We start from the raw sequence: 19,369 nt of genomic DNA, 5'->3' as shown, positions 1-19,369 counted from the left end.
GGGCTTCTCGGCATCGTGAGTGAATGAAAGCTCATTCGAAGAAACTATATATGTATATATAGAGAGAGAGTGCCTACCATATATATATATATTCCCCCCCCCCTTTGCCCATAACTGGGATCTGGAAGAATCTCTGGGCTTTTTCCCTCATTGGGCTAGAGGGTGAGAGGTCAGGCTAAGTACATTGCCAAGTTGCTGCTGGAGATTGGATTAGGATCTAATCTGATCTAATTAATCCAGATGTAATCAATGCTGACATTTTTAGTTTTCAACTGTTTCCTTGTTCTTTTACTAGTAATTATAGTATTATTTAGTGCTTCTAGGATGATGTCTTGGGCTGGTGTGATTCGGGCCCTAGTGCTCCAGAGGAAACAGTCATTCATCCGTTCACTCAAGATGTTTTTATTTGGCACCTATGTACCGACACTATTCTGGGGGAAAGTGAGACACATAGACACAGGCTCACTGTTATCTCACGCAGCTAGGCTGTTTGACTTTTGACAAATTCCTTTCTCCTTCTGGCCCTCAATATCAGAGATGGGCCAATTCAGAGATGGGCCTTCACAGTGGACCTAAACCATTTAGATTCAAATTCCAAGTTCATCTCTTTCCCGTTGGGTGACCACATACAGGTTAACTGGGGCTCCCGAGCCTGTTTCCTCATCTGTAAAACGGGGACAACAGAACTCATCTCATCGGGCTGCGCTCAGGGTGAAATAAGACAGCCCAGCCACTGGCGCTCCGTGCGCTCCGCCAGGGTGGTCACTGCGGTTCCCCTCGGCCCGCTCCCTGCGGGCGGGCGGACCCCAGACCCGCTGACAGGTGGGGGGCAGGGCGTGGCGAGGGCAGGACTGATAGAGCCAGTGTCCGGCGCGGGGGCCGCATTCGGTCTTGACCGCGGCGAGGTCCGCTCGGCGTGAGCTCCGAGCGCCGAGGACCGAAGCTGCGCGGTCCGGCAGCGGCTAGCGCGGAGCCGGCGCGCCCGCACCACGCGTCCCAGCTCCTCGCGAGCGGCCGCCGAGAACCCGGTCCCCCACCCTCCGACACCCCCCTCCCCCGGCCCTGGGGGCGGGGCCTGCAGCCGGTCGCCCCCTCCCTCTCCCGCGCCCCGCGCCCCCCGCCCCGCCCCGCCGCCGCCGAGGCCCGGAAGGGGCCAGTCGCTTCCGTCTCCGCCGGGGATGCACGGAGGGCGGAGCTGCGGCCCGAGGACGCGACGCGAGCCCAGTTCCGGCGAGGAGGCCGCGCCAGTGACAGCGATGGCGGCGGAGTCGGCGCTCCAAGTTGTGGAGAAGCTGCAGGCGCGCCTGGCCGCGAACCCGGACCCGAAGAAGGTGAGAGAGTGCGCAGCGCGGAGCGGGACGGGCGTTGGCCGCGGCGCGGCCCCCTAACGGTCGCGGGCCCGGGCGCGGCCCCTTCCCGACCGGCCGGGGCCGCGGGGGCTCGGACCCGGAGCCAGGCCCCGCCGGGCTGCGGCCTGGGTCGGCAAGTTCGCGGCCATGGGCCGCTGCCCGCGCGGGGCCAGGGGTCGGGGGTCTCCCGGCGGGCCCGGGATGGGGGCGCCCGCGGGCTCCTGGCGGCTGCGGCGCGCCCCGTGCGGACGCGGCGGGCCTCCCGGGCCCCCGGAGCCGCTCCCTCGGCGTCCCGGGCCAGCTGCTTCCCGCGGGCGAGCCCGCTGGAGCTGGTCCTCGCCCTGCGAGACGCGCTTGCTGGCTTGGTGTCTTCGGATGTTCGTCCGAGGAGAGGGAGCGGGTTCTGCTGTGCTCCGGTGGAGTCTAGGCTCGGAGTGCGGTCCTGCGTCTCGGAGAGACGTTTTTAGGGCTTTCCGACTTGATCGCGGAACGTGGACCTTTTCGCTTTCTCAGTAGATCCCTTTCAGAACAAAACAGAATAAACCTCACGTCCCCTAGCTGTACGTACACCTTAAAACTTGGGTTGCAGTCGGAACAACCGAAACAAAAAAGGTTAGAAGTTGCAGTTCGATTTCTTTTCGGCCTTGATAGAAAGGTAAGAGCTACCTTTTCTCGTTGCTGCGAGTGATGGGCAACCATTTTTAATTGTCCTCCAATTTTTTTTTTTTAACTGTTTTTGTTAAGTTGAACGCTTTCCTCTTCCTTCCCGACTTTGTTTTATCCAGCTTCTCGGTGTCTGGATGTTAAGAATTTTTTCTTTTACCGAAATACACTGGTGAAAACACTTAGGTGTTAGACATTCTCTGGGAGCACTCTGGCTCAGTGTGCACTTGGGAGAGAGTTGGATCTCTGAGCCGCAGCGTGCCTTCTGAAGAGGAAGTAATGGAGGGAGCCAGACGAGGTGAAGCGGCGGTGAGATTTGAGTTCTCATCCATTTACCAGACATGGACGTTTTTTTGCTCCATCTGTTTAAACAGCTCACTCGCCTCTTCCTAGAACCCAAGTCAGAGGGGGAAGGCCAGGCTTATAGGAAGTGCTCCGTTGATATTAATCACCAATCTTTACAGGGTTTTTGTTTGTTTGTTTGTTTGTTTCCTGAAGGGCTCCTTTCTCTCTTCACCTTGTTCCCAGCCTGTCATAGATGAGGTTTTCCCCCTCCACTTCTAAAGGCTGTGCAAAGCATCTCACCATCAGGCCACTTTTTAACTCTTCTCGTGTATAACTAGAGCCACTTCTTCAGGAAGCCATTTTAGTTTTAAATCTGAAAACTTAAATACTTTTCATTCTTTGTTATATATTTCATTGCAGCTCCAGTACCTAGTAGCCAGACACATTTACAAGTTTCTTTTTACAATAACCCTTTGTGGAATCTAATAAATGGTTATTACTTTTTTTCTAAAAGATTTTATTTATCAGAGAGAAAGTGAGAGAGAGAGAGAGCCTGCACAAGCAGGGGGAACAGCAGGCAGAGCAGGCAGAGGAAAAAGCAGGCTCCCTGGAGAGTGAGGAGCCCAATTCAGGACTTGATCCCAGGCCCCTAGGATCATGACCTAAGCTGAAGGCAGTCGCTTAAATGACTGAGCCACCCAGCATCCCAGTAGTCATTATTTTTGAGCACTGGTTGGTTTTCCTTAACACTGTAGGTTTGTGACTGATTTTTAAAACCTTAAAGCAGTATTATGTTCTACTCCCTCCCCTACCAGTCTGGTCTTTAATACTAGAAGTTAAAAAAAAAAAAAAAGGATCAGGTAGTATCTATAGTCATTTTCCCATTACAGTTTAAATTTTGAAGTAGTCTTCCTAGTAATTGATGTGCATGAGATTTCAAATTAGGAAAAGGTTCGTTGGGATTTCATCCTACTTGAATTATTAGTGATCATTATGACTGCTTGGGCTTTCACTTGCCAGGGAGCAAATCCTCCTAAACTTCTGGTTTTGCGTTATGAAGATGAGAAAATGTTGGGAGATCGTTTTTGCAAAGAGCACAGTAGTTGACATTCAGAAGTGAGCTAACTGCAGAGGGAAGACTGCAAGCTGGCACACCGGCTTTCTTCTCAGCCTTGTTTTAACCCAACAAGCTCCCACAGGTTGTTCTTGAAATTACAAGATGATTATATGGCAGTAATGAATTTGCAACTAACTCATGATTTCAAACCATTATTAGCCAAAGGGTTGATTTCAGACCTATGTTCGTGGATTTCCTTGCATTAAGTGTCGGCATTTAACTGTGACTTTGTTTTAGCTCGAAGTCCATCAATGATCTGGACTTACTTGGGGAAAAGGTATCAGACCAGGGTCACTTGGCTCCTACTCTTTAATTGGAAACCAGTTTTTATGGGTGGTAGAGTTACTTGCCCTGTGTTATATTTTGAATGTGAAAACTAGGAGGAACACAGTTTGATAGCAAGTGGAGAATAAGGGGTCAACATTATGAACATCTTTTGCTCTTTGGGTTGAAGGAGTGCAAAGGACACGTGAGATTCCTGAGCGTGTACCATGCCAATGTTTGGCATTTCTCAATGAGCTGTTAGCAGTTCTTGCAAACTCTGCAGTTGGTCCCTTGGTTTGATAACAGCAAGTTCCCACCTACCTGAAGATGCGCACAGTGCTTTTACCTTGTTATTGCTTTGGACTTTCTTGAACCTCTTTGAAAATAGAGAGGCTCTGAAGCCTTTTTTCTCTTATGTTGTGCTAAGTCACTTTGAAATCTCTAGGGTTTTAGTTTTGTCTGCTTTCAAGTCCCCCTCACTAACTCAAAGCAAAGTAGAAAGGCAGCATTTATGTTTCCAATTAGTGTTGGGCTTTGAGATGAACACTTCCTCCATGACTTTTGGCCCCTCCTTAAATGCTGGCTTTGTAGAGGTCCTGGGACAGAGTCCCATGGTGACCTCCTTTACTCTGTGGACTCTAAACCATCCAGCAGTGTAATACTGAGGAAGAGCTCCTCTGCTTTGTTTCCAGGCACATGAGCTCCTGTTCTATTTTCTTTTCCTGTTTTCTAAGGATAGTGTTGTGCTGGATGTTTCTCCCGTCTTTGTAGTTCATGCTGTCGTGGACACACCTGACTTACTAACTCATTCGTCAAGTTACCAAACCTTACTGGGCTTTTTCAATATCTGAAGTGGGGAGAAAAATATCCACTTTATCGAATTGGCTAATGAGGATGACATAAGGTAACGCATGTAAGAACTTAGCATAGTCACAGATACTCAGTAGGTAGTCTATAAATGCCTTCCAGGGAATGGCATTAGCGGAATCAGCCATTTTTAACCTTTACAGTGATCCTAAATTTTCCTCTAAGAAAAGGAATTGGCGTTCATTTTTGCATCCATAGCTTGAGTGACAAGAAACACATACATTTTATCCTGAGTTGGTTGGTGGTGGTGATCAGATTTGAAGTGGAGGATAATTTTCATTTAACTATGAAGGTGAAACTCCCTGGATATACTACTTGGCTTCTCATTTGTTCCCAGCCAAACGAGATTATCACTTGTGATCCAATTGCTCTGCCTAGAGATGAAGTTCAGTAATTATTGAAGTAGAATGACCAGAAAAACATATTTGCTACTCCACCTAATAGCAATATGGCATACTAATTGTAGCCCAGGCTGCACATGGAAAAAGAACAGATCTTGTTATCTAGTGCTTTAAATGTGAAAGTAGTCACAGTTAATCTGTTTTGAACTATTTGTACTTTGCACCACTCCTTGAATGGTAAGTATGTTTCTACACATGTAAACATTTCCTGAAAAGAGGCATAGCCAGTCAGGACTTTGGGTAGGAATGGAGTAAGTAGGAATTAGTTGGGGACTGTCTGGGTGATGATCAAGGGTAGACATTTGAAGAGCTCACAGTTGATGAATGAAATGATTAATAATCATGTATTTAAAAAAAAACTTTAGTGAACTTTTCTAGTGTTCCAGGCACTATGGCCAAGGACTGCACGTGGTTTGACTCTGAATCCTCACAGCTTGTAAAGTTGTAAAGAGACAGGATCATTTCCTATTTTGCAGATGAAGTAACTGAGGTTCAAGCTGGTTAATGATTTGCACAAAATCACCAGCAGGGAGATGATAGGACCAAACTGAAGCCTGTCTCTGATTCCGGAACTCTATTTCAACAGCTCTGCACTCCTGATTTTGACCTAGTTTTACGACTCTAGAAAGGAAATGTGGCCAATCCCAGATCACTTTTCTAATCTACCCAGACATTTTGTGTTCACAATTTGTACCAGCAAACCTCTGATTCCGCCAACTTGAAATTGGTCTTGAAATTCCCACTTGTATCAAAAAAATAAAAACAAAAACAAAAACAAACCCCAATTCTGTTAAACTGTGACTCTTCCTGGAAACAGGACACCCTTTTCCTAGAGAAACCTCTTCTCCTTTTCACTTTCCTCTGTGGTGGGTCCACAGGTGATTTCCCTAAATTAACATGTTTCTCAGAAATTCTGTCTCATCTGGAGCAATGATAGTTGTTGATGACTTTTATTAGAGTTGGTAGGTTTGGGTCTCTAAGTCCTACCTCCCCTCACCCCTCACCCTTCATCTCCTCCCCGATGTTACATAGTAGTTGAAAGCGGGGAATCTAAAGCCACAGACCTGAGGACCTCTGGCCCTTCTTGCATCCTGGGGCAAGTAACTTAACTTCTCTGAGCCTGTTTGAATGCTTGTAAAATAGAGATAATAATCATACTTATTACTGTACAACACACAGAACTCAGTAAGCACTTAACCATCGTATTATTATTTGTTCCAGTGAATGATTATGAGGTTATAGAAATTAACATTTATTTTATTCTCTCTGCAGCTCTTGAAATATTTGAAGAAACTCTCCACCTTGCCTATTACAGTAGACATTCTTGCGGTAAGAAGTGTTAGATATTATATAACTATATTCCGTCCCCCTCCCACTGGAGAGATTGTACAATAAGTTTAAAAGCATGGGCTTTGAAAGCGAAAGAAACCAGACACAAGGCCACATATTGTACGGTTCTATTTAGGTGAAATGTCCAGAATAGGCAGATCCATAGACGGGTGGTAAGGGGTGGGGGAAGTGGGGAGGAACAGCATTTCTTTTTAGGGTTATGGAAATGTTCTGGAACTAGTAGTCATCGTTGTGCAATATTGTGTCTTGGAAACCAATAAACTATATACTTTAAAAAGGTTAAAGTGAGCTTTGCGCAGTGACGGTATTACAGCCAATGAGGTTTATCCACGGTGTGATTACTGCTAATTGAAAATAAAGTGGTTAAAATGATGAATTTTATCTTAAAATTTTAAAAAAATTTAGCTTTGGCATCAACTAGTCCTGGATTCAGATCCAAGTTCTATGACTTTAGGCTGTTCTTCCATGTCAAACAGACCAGATTCCTGCCTCACAGAGTTACTGTGAGGACTCGTGAGATTTGTATGCAGAAGCTCTCCGATCAGTGCCTGACACCTGCTGGATTCACTCTTGTTATTTATTGTTATAGTTGTAGAAGTGTTTTAGTATACTGTTTTCCACTTCTGAGGTTGGTGTGCTTTGCTACTGTGTGTCATTAGAGGTTTGAGGCATAAACACAAAGTAATTTTGTACTAAGACTTGCAAGGTATGTTTTAGGAAGGAGTTTCTCCAAGCAAGGGGCCTTATTTCCTTAGAAAGTTGTTGAGCGAAGTTCTACAACCCTGTAACAATTCTTTTGTCAAATCTGCAGGAGACCGGAGTTGGGAAAACAGTAAATAGCTTGCGAAAACACGAGCATGTTGGAAGTTTCGCCAGGGATCTGGTGGCCCAGTGGAAGAAACTGGTTCCTGTGGAACGGTGAGAACAGTATTCTGTAGGTTTGTTCAGCTTCATGATTAAATCTGGTACCTGGAGTGTTTATAGACCCTTCTTATTTAAAATACTTATTTTGGGGGTGTCTGGGTGGCTCAGTCCGTTAAGTGTCTGACTCTTGGTTTCGGCTCAGGTCATGCTCTCAGGGTCCTGGGATTGAGCCCCGTGTCTTTCCAGCTGTGTGTTCAGCACGAGTCTGCTGGAGAGCTCCTCCCTCTGCTCCCTCTGCTCCACCTCTGCTCCACCCCTGCTCATGCTCTCTCACTCTCTCTAAAACAAATAAAATCTTTAAAAACAAATAAATAAAATATTTATTTTGCCTTGATTATAAAAGTAATCAGTGATCATTACAGGATTTTAAAAAATATAAAAAAATAGAAATTAGAATAAAAATTTCTTACAGTTCTGCCATCCAAACATAAGCATTATTAACATTTTGATATGTTTCTTTCTACCTTCTTTTTATTTATTTTTAATTAAATTTATTTTTTTAAGATTTTTATTTATTTGAGAGAGCAGAGAGCTGGATTTGGGGCTTGATCCAGAACCCCACGGATCATGACCTGAGCTGACGGGAGGCACTAAATGTACTGAGCCACTCAGGCCCCCTACCCTCTTTGTAAAAGACATTTTTATATAGTTGTGAACAAACTATATAAACAACCACTCCTTTTTTTAGGTAACAAGTTAAATATGTCCCCATGTTGAAATTCTCTTTTTCCAATTTTTTAAAAGATTCTATTTATTTGAGAGAGCATGAGCAGGGGCAGAGGGACAAGCAGACTTCTTGCTGAGCAGAGAGCCCCATACAGAGCTTGATCCCAGGACCCTGGAATCATGGTCTCAGCCCAAGGCAGACATTTAACTAACTGAGCCACCCAGGCTCCCCTGTGTTGAAAATTTTTTAAACATTTTTCATGTCCTCAAGATATTTGATCTTGGGGTACCTGGGTGGCTCAGTTGTTAAGCATCTGCCTTAGGCTCAAGTCGTGGTCCCAGGGTCCTGGGATCAAGCTCCGCATCCGGCTCCCTGCTCATCGGGAAGCCTGCTTCCCCCTCTCCCACTCCCACTGCTTGTGTTCCCTTTCTCACTGTGTCTGTCTCTGTCAAATAAATAAAATCTTAAGGGAAAAAAAAAAGATACTCGATCTTTTTGTCCTGCAGTTAAACGCATCATTTTCTGTTTTTTTAATTATTTGAGTTTTCCCAGTCTCAAACCTTAGTTGAGTATCTTTGAGCAGGATCCATTCATCCTCTTCCCAAGACCTTGTTTCTAACTCTGCATCCTTTTCATCTCTTTTTGTGAGTTCAGGTTCTGTGACTTTGTCCTCTGAACAAGGATTACACTGAGATTTATATCTGCTCTGTTTACTTTTTTTTTTTTTTAATTGTAGAAACACTGAGCCCGATGAACAGGACTTTGAGAAGAGCCATTCCCGAAAGCGCCCCAGGGAAGCAGTTCAGAAGGAGGAGGAGATAGAGGGAGACGACCAGGAAAACTGGAAAGCCTCCAGTAGCCAATCCTATAGCCCTGATCACAGGCAGAAAAAACACAGAAAACTCTCAGAACCCGAGAGAACTCACAAAGTGTCCCACGTTCCAGAGAGGAGAGATGAGAGAAAGAGGTGCCATAGAGTCTCACCGGTTTATTCTTCAGACCACGAATCTTCTGATTATGGCCATGTTCAGTCCCCTCCATCGTCTGCCAGTCCCCATCAGATGACCATGGACCATTACAGATCCTTGGAGGAGGACCACGAGCCCTTTGTTCCACACCAGAAACCTGGGAAAGGCCATAGTAATGCCTTTCAGGACAGACTAGGGATTAGTCAGGACCGACACGTGGGGGATTCCCACGGGAAAGGGGCCGTGAGTCAGAACAAGGAGCACAGATCTTCTAAGGAAAAACGTCCAGTGGATGCTAGGGGAGATGGAAAGTTATCTTTGAGCAAAGAGAAATCACACAAGGCCATCTCCAAAGAGGAAAACCGAAGGCCACTCTCCGGGGATAGCACAAAGGAGAAGCCGCCCTCCAGTGGAGGCAAGAAAGAGAAGGAGAAAGAGGGCAGCTCCAAGAAGAAGTTTTTGCCACCCTTGGAAGTTGCCTCAGACAACCACCTGAAAAACAAGCCAAAGCACAAAGATGCAGAGAAAACCAAAACGGACAAAAACAAGCAGAGTCTCGACAGCTTAGACATAGGAAAGGGGGCGGGAGACCCGCCTCCCAAGACGAAAGACCGGATTTCTAACAACGTAAAGACTTCAGAAGGGAAAGTAAAGTCTTCTCATTCAGACAGAAAGTCTGTGGGCTCCCTCGCCAAGGTCGAGGAGGCAGAGATGGAGGATGAATTTGAGCAGCCTACTATGTCTTTTGAGTCATACCTCAGCTATGACCAGCCCCGGAAGAAAAAGAAAAAGATTGTGAAAACTTCAGCCACCACTCCTGGAGAAAAAGGACTAAAAAAAAATGATTCGAAAAGCACGAATAAAAACTTGGACTCAGTTCAGAAATTACCTAAAGTGAATGAAAACAAGTCAGAGAAACTTCAGCCAGCTGGAGCCAATTCAGCCAAGCTGAAAAAGGTAAGCCCTTCGGCCACTTGGTGGCGTCCCAGCTGGAGCTTCTGGCCCTGTAGAGCTCCCAGGACCTATCCCGCCTCTGTTCAGCTTGGCTGGCTTTTACGTGGCTTGTTGAATTTCAGTTTCCAGGCCTCTCTGGCAGGGCAGCTAGCCGCCAAGGTGCGTATTTCCTGCATTTGTTCTATCATGCTGGGCCTGTCTCTCCACTTCCTGCCTTCCGTGGTATCAGACCTAGTGGGCAGCCCCTCTCCAGCCTGGGTCTGCTTGTGAAGTTGTCCGCCTCGTCTGCACGGCTGGGAATGGGCTGTAAGGCAGAGAGCTGTGCTCTTAAATAGGGGCTGTCCACTCACTGGTCTTGTCTTTGCAGGTCCCCATGGACGCCTTGCCAGTGTTGCCAGACCTCCCATTACCCATGATACAGGCCAATTACCGGCCACTTCCTACCCTGGAATTGATGTCCTCCTTCCCGCCAAAGCGAAAAGGTTAATCTTCTGCATCCTTCTTTAACCGGAAAAAGATTTTAACTATTTATTCACGATATCCTAAGATTTTGGTGCACTTAATAGCCTCCCCGGCTCTGGAGTTTGATGGCTTGGGTTTAAATCCCAGCTCTGGCTTCTACAGGTTCTATGAACTGGGGTAATAATTTCCTTAGACTTCAGTTTCATGTGCTAGGAGTGGGCACGGTAATGGTATCTGCCTCACAAGTCTGTTCAGTGGATTAAAAGTGATGATGCTGGTAAAGCTCTTAACTTGGGTTTTCCCACATTTGGTAAATCTTAGCTGCATTGTTACTAGCTGCCCTTTATTACGTTCTGTATGAGCTTTTTATCTTAAAAAAAAAAAAAAAGTTCTGAGCACAAGAATTAGAAGCCACCTAAGTGTCCCTCAGCAAGAGACAATCACTATAGTTCATCCACACAGTGGCCTCCTCTACAGCTGTGATAAGTGTGGACAGACTTTGTCTGATAAAGGATGATTTCTAGAATACGGTAAATGAAGAACAAGGACAGTGGGTGTTATTGGTGAAAATGGAATAAAATGCACATTTGTTTATTTTTGCACTGACTTGGAGGAATACACAGAACTGGTAGCATTGGTTGCCTTTGAGAAAGGGCACTGGGAAGCCGTGAAGGGCGAGAGAGAGAGCTCTCCCTGCAGAGCTCAGTGCCCTTTGTAACGTGCAGTCCTGTCTTCCTTGCCCTGTAGCGCTGTCTTCACCCCAGGAAGAGGAGGAAGCTGGATTCACTGGACGAAGAATGAATTCTAAGATGCAGGTGTATTCTGGCTCCAAATGTGCCTATCTCCCCAAAATGATGACCTTGCACCAGCAATGCATCCGGGTACTTAAGAACAACATCGATTGTAAGTCACCTGCTTTTATTCTGCTCTTAAATACATTGTGGCACTGGGACCTCACCATTGGGTTGCTTGGCCAATATTCAACACTTTCATCTTTGATTTTCTGCAGCAATCTTTGAAGTGGGTGGTGTCCCGTATTCTGTTCTTGAACCTGTTTTGGAGAGGTGTACGCCTGATCAGCTATACCGCATAGAGGAGTACAACCACGTGAGTATCCTGTTTGGGACAGGGAAGGCCATTTTCTGGCCCGTGTCTCCAGAACTAGCCTTGCCTCTGAGTCTGCAGTGGGTGAAGGGCAGGCAGCAGTGGTTGTTTCACTATTCTGGGCAGGCTGGTTTGCCTGCGGGCAACATGCATTATTTTTAGCACCTGCTCCTGGCATCCAATCAAGATGGGCTTCAAAAGGAACAGAGAAACACTGCCCACCCTTCCCTTGCTCAGTCACAGAGGGCAGGAGAGAATTTGGGCAGCACAGCCTTGGGAGCCAGGGCAAGGACAGAGCTTTGTGAACCAGGGACAGGCGTCTGGTGAATATAAAAGCACAGGGACACCTGGTGCCTCAGTTGGTTGAGCGGCCGACTCTTAATTGCAGCTCACATTATGATCTCAGGGATGTGAGCTCGAGCCCCATGTCGGGCTCTGTGCTACGCATGGAGCCTGCTTGAGATTCTCTATCTGCCTCTGTCCCCTTCCCTCCCAACTTTAAAAAAAAAGAAGAAAGGGGGACCTGGGTGGCTCAGTGGGTTAAGCCGCTGCCTTCGGCTCAGGTCATGATCTCGGGGTCCTGGGATCAAGTCCCGCATCAGGCTCTCTGCTCAGTGGGGAGCCTGCTTCCTTCTCTCTCTCTCTCTCTGCCTGCCTCTCTGCCTACTTGTGATCTCTCTCTGTCAAATAAATAAATAAAATCTTTAAAAAAAAAAAAAAAAGAAGAAGAAAGAAAACACAGATTTGCTAGGAGTCTCCTAGAGACATCCCGGTGTGACCAAATGTCTTTCTGACTGTGCTGGGACACAGTCATTTGGTTGCTTTAGGGGGCTGTCTCCAGTTCTAGGGCTCATTTTGGATGTGTCATCATCTCAGTCCTCCCTGTCATGGTTTCCTAAAGGAATTGTCTTCTCTCACCCCACAGCCCCCAGAAGCAGCCAGTATAGCACCCACAGTTCACATTTAACAGTTCTTAAATACGGTGATTTTTTTTTTTTTTAGAACCATAGTTTATTTTAATACAACACTACTACTGTGAAGACCAAAAAACCATGAGGAAGGTGGTCACCCCGAAGTGATTAAGATGGAAAAGGGCTGTGTCAGAGTGCTTGCATATAAATGATGCCCTGGTTCTGATTATAGGTATTAATTGAAGAAACAGATCAATTATGGAAAGTTCATTGTCACCGAGACTTTAAGGAAGAAAGGCCTGAAGAGTATGAGTCATGGCGGGAGATGTACCTGCGGCTTCAGGATGCCCGGGAGCAGCGGCTGCGAGTGCTGACCAAGAATATCAGATCTGCACATGCCAATAAGCCCAAAGGTGATGGGCGAGGGGACCCCGGCAGGGCGGGGCGGGCTGGTGAAACATGGAGCCCTGGGCTCCTGTTGACCGCGGGGCCTTAGCAGGCCGGGCTGAGGTAGCCTCCAGGTCCTAAATCTGTCTTGCTTGTGCAGAAATGGGGCAGGGATAAGCTGTATCTTCTGCCACCACACATACTATCTAGAGGGATTTTCAGGGTTAATAATCCCCTGGCTTTGGGGGCACCTGAAGAGCCTTTATCTCTTAATAGCATAGATCAGTAAAACCACAGCAGCATCTCCACTCAAAAAGGAGGTACTGATGTCCCTATTTCTCATCAGGCCGACAAGCAAAGATGGCCTTTGTCAACTCTGTGGCCAAACCGCCTCGTGATGTTCGACGGAGACAGGAGAAGTTTGGAACCGGAGGAGCAGCTGTGCCTGAGAAAATTAGGTAAGCTCTTGGCAGCTTTCGAGTTTCTGTGTGCTCGGGGGAAAAGAGCCCAGGACCTTGTCATTTGGCCCTTCAAGGCAGTCCAGGGGCAGGAAGTGATTCATTTTTGGGGTGAGAGCATGGCCTTGCGGAGTGGATTTTGGAGGCTGACCTTGGCCAGCTCAGCCCTTGACAATGCCCGCCTTCCCCACCTTCCCCCCAACCTCGGCCCACCCCAGGCCTGTGACTGCAGTGTTGGCCAGTAATTATTCCTGCTGCTCAGCGGGTTACGATGAAATGGAGATCAGGACCTGGCTTCTGGGAGACACGCCCTTGGGCTTTCCCTTTCTCCATTTAAACAAACCACGTTCCTGGGGCTCCTGGTTGGCTCAGTCACTGGAGCATACGACTCCTGATCTTGGGGTCATGAACTTGGTAGAGATTACTTGAAAACAAAAGTAACAAGAGTAGAGCATGCTGCTGCGAGACTGCATGAGCTCAGTCGCACTAGCACTTTCAGATGGATGCCGCCCTCTCTGTGCCACCATCAGAAGCTGGGGCACGCGGGTCGGCTGCACAAAGCCAGCGGATGGGGTCTTCCTCAGACAGGCCAGCCCCAGGCTGCTGGTGCGGAGGGCAGATTTCTCACACTCGGGCCTAACCCGCTGGCGCTGTGTTGCAGGATCAAGCCGGCCCCGTACCCCTCGGGGAACAGCCATGCCCCGTCGGCCAGCGGCAGTGGCAGCAACTTCAGTACCAGCCCGGAGGAGCCGGCCTACGACGGCCCGAGCACCAGCGGGGCCCACTTGGCTCCCGTGCTCAGCACTGTTTCCTACGATCCTAGGAAGCCGACTGTGAAGAGTAAGTAACTCGGGCTTCATGCTCAGGGATCTCAGAACCGCTGTTTGAGGCTTTTGGGGTCCCGGCCACTGCATCCTGCTCTGTATGCTCAACGGGGCGAGGCTCTGCCCGCAGCTTCTCTAAATGGTGGTGCCTCCTTCCCCCGCTCTGTGCCTGATGCACGAGTAGCTTCCCGATAGCGATCTTAGTGAATATTCATTTTGGCACTCTGCCTTTTTTTTTTTTTTAAACCAGAACATAAGTCTGTTCACCAGGCAATAACATGGGGTTCATAACCACTACTGTTAACTGCTGAATGATCCTCTCTCTGGAGAGTGTATGACCTATAACCCCCAGCTTCCAAATATTTATTTTTTATATCTAGTTGCATGTATTTTGTGTTTTATTAAGTGTGTTATTACCACAGACTATGTCCAGTACTCTAAGGGGGTTTCCTCCCCTAAAAGCAGGCTTGTGTATTCACACCAGTGTCCCGGGGCGGGTAGAGGTCCTGGCGTGAGCTTTGGCTGTGCTCAGGTGAATCATTTAGGAGGGCATGCCAGCGTCCTTAGGTGGGCTCTACCTTGAGCTCCTCTCGGACCTGTTGTTGCCCTGGGTGGAGGCGACTGAGAGGGCTGCCTTTTGCTGGTTTGGGTGTTGGTGAGGCAGAGTGAAATTATGTCTGAGAATGGCCGTGAGAGTCAGGAGGCAGTGAATCCCAGTTCTGCTGCCTACTGCACAAGCCAGGGCTTGCTGAAGTGGTCGCAGGTAGAGCTGGGGATGGTTTCGGGTCCGGTGGGCACTCTGGAAGCCGAGCTCTGTGCTGCTCTTCTGCTGTGCTGGGAGAGGAGAACCTCGTACCCCTTGTCCGCTGGTGCAGAGCCGGGAGCGGCAGGGCTTGGCCTTGACAGTGTGTGTCTAAACTATTTCTCTTCTCACAGAAATTGCCCCAATGATGGCCAAGACGATTAAAGCTTTCAAGAACAGGTTCTCTCGACGATAAACTGAGGACTCGCCTGGGAGATGAAACTGGCGGGGAGGAGTACCAGGACAGTGGGGGTTGGGAATGGAACTTCCACAGGAGACCAGGATCCTTTGCTTGGAGGCACCATTTGGTCTCGGAACCCGGCCCGACCCGCAGGTGTTGCCCCTGTGAGCCTGTGCGCGCCGCAGCCACTGCCTCCTGGCCTGGAGAACACTTCAGAATTCTGAAGAAGATGTGAAGCCTCAGTCTTACTGAGGATTTTAAGGTCAATTATACTTTTGTTGTTAATTAGCTTCTTTGTAAACTATAAGACATAGTTTTAATTAATAAATATTGCCCCCAGATTGTATTTATATTACCCCAGTATTTTTTTTCTTTTTTTTTTTTTTTTTAGGTCCTCTACCATACACTTAGCCTTTTATTTTCAGGGTCCTTTATTATTAGATTAAAAACCTAGTGAAAGCCATTCCCCTGTCCCAGATCAGCCTCCCTACGTGGACTCTAGTCCAGAGGGAGGGCTGGGCGTCCTCAGAGCCTGTGTGGTGCCTGCTGCACAGAGGGCCAAGAGTGGGTCCTGGGCTGCCTTGCCTCCATATAGAGACCGGAAGTGTTCAAGGCAGACCCCTCACCTCTGAGGCCCTTCTCAGTGTTGCTTTGAGTTCCTATGCAGGTGCATCTCTTTCTTCTTCATTAAATAGTATTTATTAAAGGAGGTTATTTGTAAAGGTCTAGAGTCTTTTCCCTATCCTTTTTGCCAGTTCCCACTTTTTAGAGGCTCACTAGAGGACACAGAGCCTTGGGGGATCGATTTGCACAGAACCCCAACATTTTTACGATTTATAATTTCTGATTCAAAACTTTAGGGACTTTTTTTTCCTCCCCTGTTTTTCCTTCTCCCCCCAGCAGGGGGAGCACACATGGCAGGGCTTTCTGTGCCCCCACCCCCCATTCAACTAAGTCTAAGAAGCCAGCACTTTAATCTCCTGTTCCTGTGAACTGCTAGCAGAAGTGAGTGGTTTTAAAAGTTGTAATGCTGTGTTCAAAATTGGTTTTGTTTTGCCTTTCTTTAAAAGATAAGATCATGTGATTGAAAGAGCACAAGAATTCGCTATGTTTGCAGATGAAGCGCTCTCTACTTTTTAAGTGTTTAAGCCAGAATTTGAGGCGGGGGAACAGCCAGTTTAGGGGAAGTATCTGAGCTATAGTATCAGGACGGGGGAGAACCGCAAGGACACCCACTAGGTTTGGGAAGGGAGGCTCACTTGCAAGCTGACACAGGAGCAAGATCAGCCCTTAGGAGGGCAGCGTCAGTGCCCTTCTCGGCTGGGGATGAGCGCCAGTCTCGTAGGAACCCACTTGGTTGTGACCCAGGGGGATAGATATGCTATATACACTTGAGGTGCCTGTCCTTAAGATGCCTAAGCGGTAGGCGGAGGGCATGGTTCACAGGATGGCCTCAGGAGCTCGGCAGTGAGTCCCTTTGACCAGCTCCCTCACAGCCCAGGACAGGGAGTCCACTGCTTTTAACCGTCCCGCAGACCTCAGGCTGGCTGAAGATTCCAGAGCGAGCAGAGACGCTGTGCGGCCAAAGCTGCAGTGTCGGGTGTGCGTGGTGCACAGGCTGCCTGTCCCAGCAGGACACGAGTAGTGCCGTGTTTTCATCTGCTGTGTTTCTGAATTGGGTAAAACACTCTCTCTCCTGCTTGTCTGTCTTACCATTCACCCCCAGCCCTGGCCCGCTCCGCAAAACTGGTATCAGGAAGCCTCTTCCCTAAAGCCAAGTGAACATCTGAGCCGGGGCCAGACAGCTGTGGCTTGGAATAGCTCCCTGCGGGTGTCCACCAGCTCAAATTTGTCTCTTAGCTGTGTGTTCAAGTCTTTGTCATTGAAACCAGTTTTTCCTACTGCAGATTCAGTTGTGCAGGATCTCATCTCCTTTATTAGGAGTTTTTAGGCAGGGAGGGAAGGAAGGACACATTTGTTCGTGCCACCATCGCCGCCCATTTTTAGCACATACAGGTTTTTTGATCTGCCCTGTTCGCTTAGAGCCAGATCTTTCCCTCCTCCCCCTCCGAGCGTGTCTGCATCAGGGATGTGACTTGGTGAGAAGAGTAAGGAGGGCAGAGGAAAAGCCGAATTTCTGAGCAACCTTCTCACCTGGTTATTGAAGTGGCTGCAGAGCAGACACACAGGACGATGTTGAACCTTTGGTCTCATTTGTGAAAACGTGTGCAATTGTTTTCCTGTGCTACACTACATACAGATCACCAAATTACAAATTAACCCTTTGTGATCCTTGGTGTAATGAGCAGTTTCTTTGGGGCTTTCTCTTTCTGGGAAGTGGGAGGGAAAGGAGCAAGGTATCATCCTGCTCTTCATTTGTATTTTGGTCCCAAAATGTAAATACAATTTTCTATGTTACTTTTTTGTGGTAACTACCAAGATGAATATTTTAATTAGATAAGTTATATGAAAAGGAAGGAAAATTCCATGTCTAAATAAAAAACAAAAACAAAAAACCCCATACTGTGGTTTTTTTCCTTTCTCCCTTACTGTGTCTGCGCATAGCAGTTGGTCACCAAGAGTCTGGTTCCTGAGTTGTGTGGCAGAGAGCTTAATCCCTGGACGGGGCTCTGTAAAGGATGTTGGATTTCTGTAGCGAAGTGGGACTGGGGATGGGAGTTCTGGGGTCGGGGGGGAGAACCCTTGAGCAAAGGGAGGAACCTCAGATGACAAGTACCTCCTGAGACTGAGACATTAACCCCGTATTACAAGCAGAAGCTGGGGCTCAGGGGGGAGATCATGCAGCCCACCTGCAGCAAAGGAAAAGGCGAGAAACCCAGGTTTCTGGCTGCAGAGTGGGTACCACTCCACCTGTCAGTGCCTCGGGCGTGTGAAGGACCCAGGGGAGTCCCCTCTGTCTTCAGGGACTTCCCAATGAGAGCATAATGACAACTGATGCAGAAAGGTCACGTCAGCAAGAACTTCAGGCCCTGCCCATTGGCCCTGGCTAGCAGGACGCTCAGCCTCTGGCTAGTGGAGCCCAGGGCTTGGTGCAGCCTCTGCATACATTGCATCGTATCTTTTTTTCTTTTAAGAGTGAGATCACTAGCCTGGGAGGGGTGGTAGGCGAGAGGGAGGATCTTAAGCAGACTCCGTGCTGAGCAGGGAGCCCAACATGGGGCACCATCTCACCACCTTGGGATCAGGATTTGAGCCATAACCAAGAGTAGACGCTCAACTGACTCAGCCACCTAGGCGCCCCTGTGTTGGATTGGATCTTCCATCAAACCGACATCATCTCCCCGAAGCACATTTTTATTATCCTTCTCTCCTCAAGAGGGCATTCTTGGTGTATGGCCTTAACTTTCCCCAACCTTTACTGGATCGAATGCTCACTGTAAGAAGTTACCATGCATTTGAAGTAAATTATGGAACGTGGTATCTGATGGATGATTTTCCTGGAGTTTGTAAGTTAGCACCTTGTTCTTCACTCATTAATTCAACATTTGCTGAGCCAGAACCTGGATGAGACTTGGAGATACAGAGAAGCACACCTGTCCGGCAGGCAGTTGGGTAAGAGTAACCACCCAGCATGTGGCAGATACCCTCAGACTCCCCTACATCGTCTCAGTGATCATAGTGATCTTTCCAGGTAGGTGGTCAGGGCCCCATTTTTAAAACGAAAAAACAAGAACGCATGCAAGCTCACAGTCGGTGAGCAAGGTGCTGTGTGCTGGCCGGACTCCCAAGCACAGGTGGTCAGTCACATTTAACCATCTATACAATCACACACCCGCGATAGGCCAAACCCCAATGCCAAGAAACACCCTAATTGTTGCGAACAGTGATTTCTTCTCTCTGCTGCGTTTAACTAATGCCAAGAACAACCCTCTGGCTGGCACATCACCTTGACAGATGCCCCCTTCACAGACACTCTCCCCTCGGGTTCCACATCCACTCGGGTCTCTTGATTCTTGGCCCAAATGGTGAAACGGGCAGTCTGTCTTCACACGCCCCCAGACTTCTCTTTCTGTGATGCCTACTGTCTCAACCCCTTTCAGAATCCTCTGTGGAAAGGGCAAGCCACTGAAAATTTTATATAGCTACACCCATGTTTCTCAAGTATAGAATTTCTGGAGTTGGGGCCCTAACGTGCACATTGAAAAAGATGAAAAATTTTAAAAACCCAAGCAATTCTTAAAATGTACATTAAAAAGTTTGAGAACTGCTCTGGCTCGTTGGCTGCAGATAGTTTATAAGCTCTTTGCAGCTGACCCATGGGTCAGAGCTGGGAAGTTTGCACATTCCATGACACAGCCCACACTTTGCCCCGTCCTGTGTCACTGAATCAGACAGACACGGTCCCTGCATTCCTGGAGCTTCCATCTAGCAGAGGAGACAGTAATCAGATTACTGCCCCAATCATCGTTT

At 47.9% G+C, this 19,369-nt stretch overlaps 1 protein-coding gene, 1 long non-coding RNA gene and 1 pseudogene across 2 annotated transcripts in view; 2 read left to right on the top strand and 1 right to left on the bottom strand.

Moving 5' to 3' along the window:
* The window catches only part of LOC116568088, a 43,720-nt gene that overhangs the window by 16,839 nt on the left and 7,512 nt on the right, over window positions 1–19,369 (bottom strand). The window lies entirely within an intron of this gene.
* On the top strand, window positions 1,115–15,293 carry ELOA (elongin A). The gene is made up of 11 exons (XM_032303570.1): window positions 1,115–1,331; window positions 6,219–6,275; window positions 7,108–7,214; window positions 8,624–9,812; window positions 10,177–10,291; window positions 11,019–11,174; window positions 11,281–11,378; window positions 12,519–12,699; window positions 13,020–13,131; window positions 13,793–13,971; window positions 14,892–15,293. The coding sequence occupies exons 1-11, from the start codon at window positions 1,179–1,181 to the stop codon at window positions 14,951–14,953; spliced, it is 2,409 nt and encodes an 802-aa protein (XP_032159461.1). The 5' UTR covers window positions 1,115–1,178; the 3' UTR covers window positions 14,954–15,293.
* LOC116568317 lies at window positions 6,584–6,705 on the top strand (annotated as a pseudogene).

The sequence above is a fragment of the Mustela erminea genome, chromosome 10 (genome assembly GCF_009829155.1).
Source record: "Mustela erminea isolate mMusErm1 chromosome 10, mMusErm1.Pri, whole genome shotgun sequence".
Taxonomy (NCBI): Eukaryota; Metazoa; Chordata; class Mammalia; order Carnivora; family Mustelidae; genus Mustela; species Mustela erminea.
This window is presented reverse-complemented; position numbering and strand designations above follow the sequence as displayed.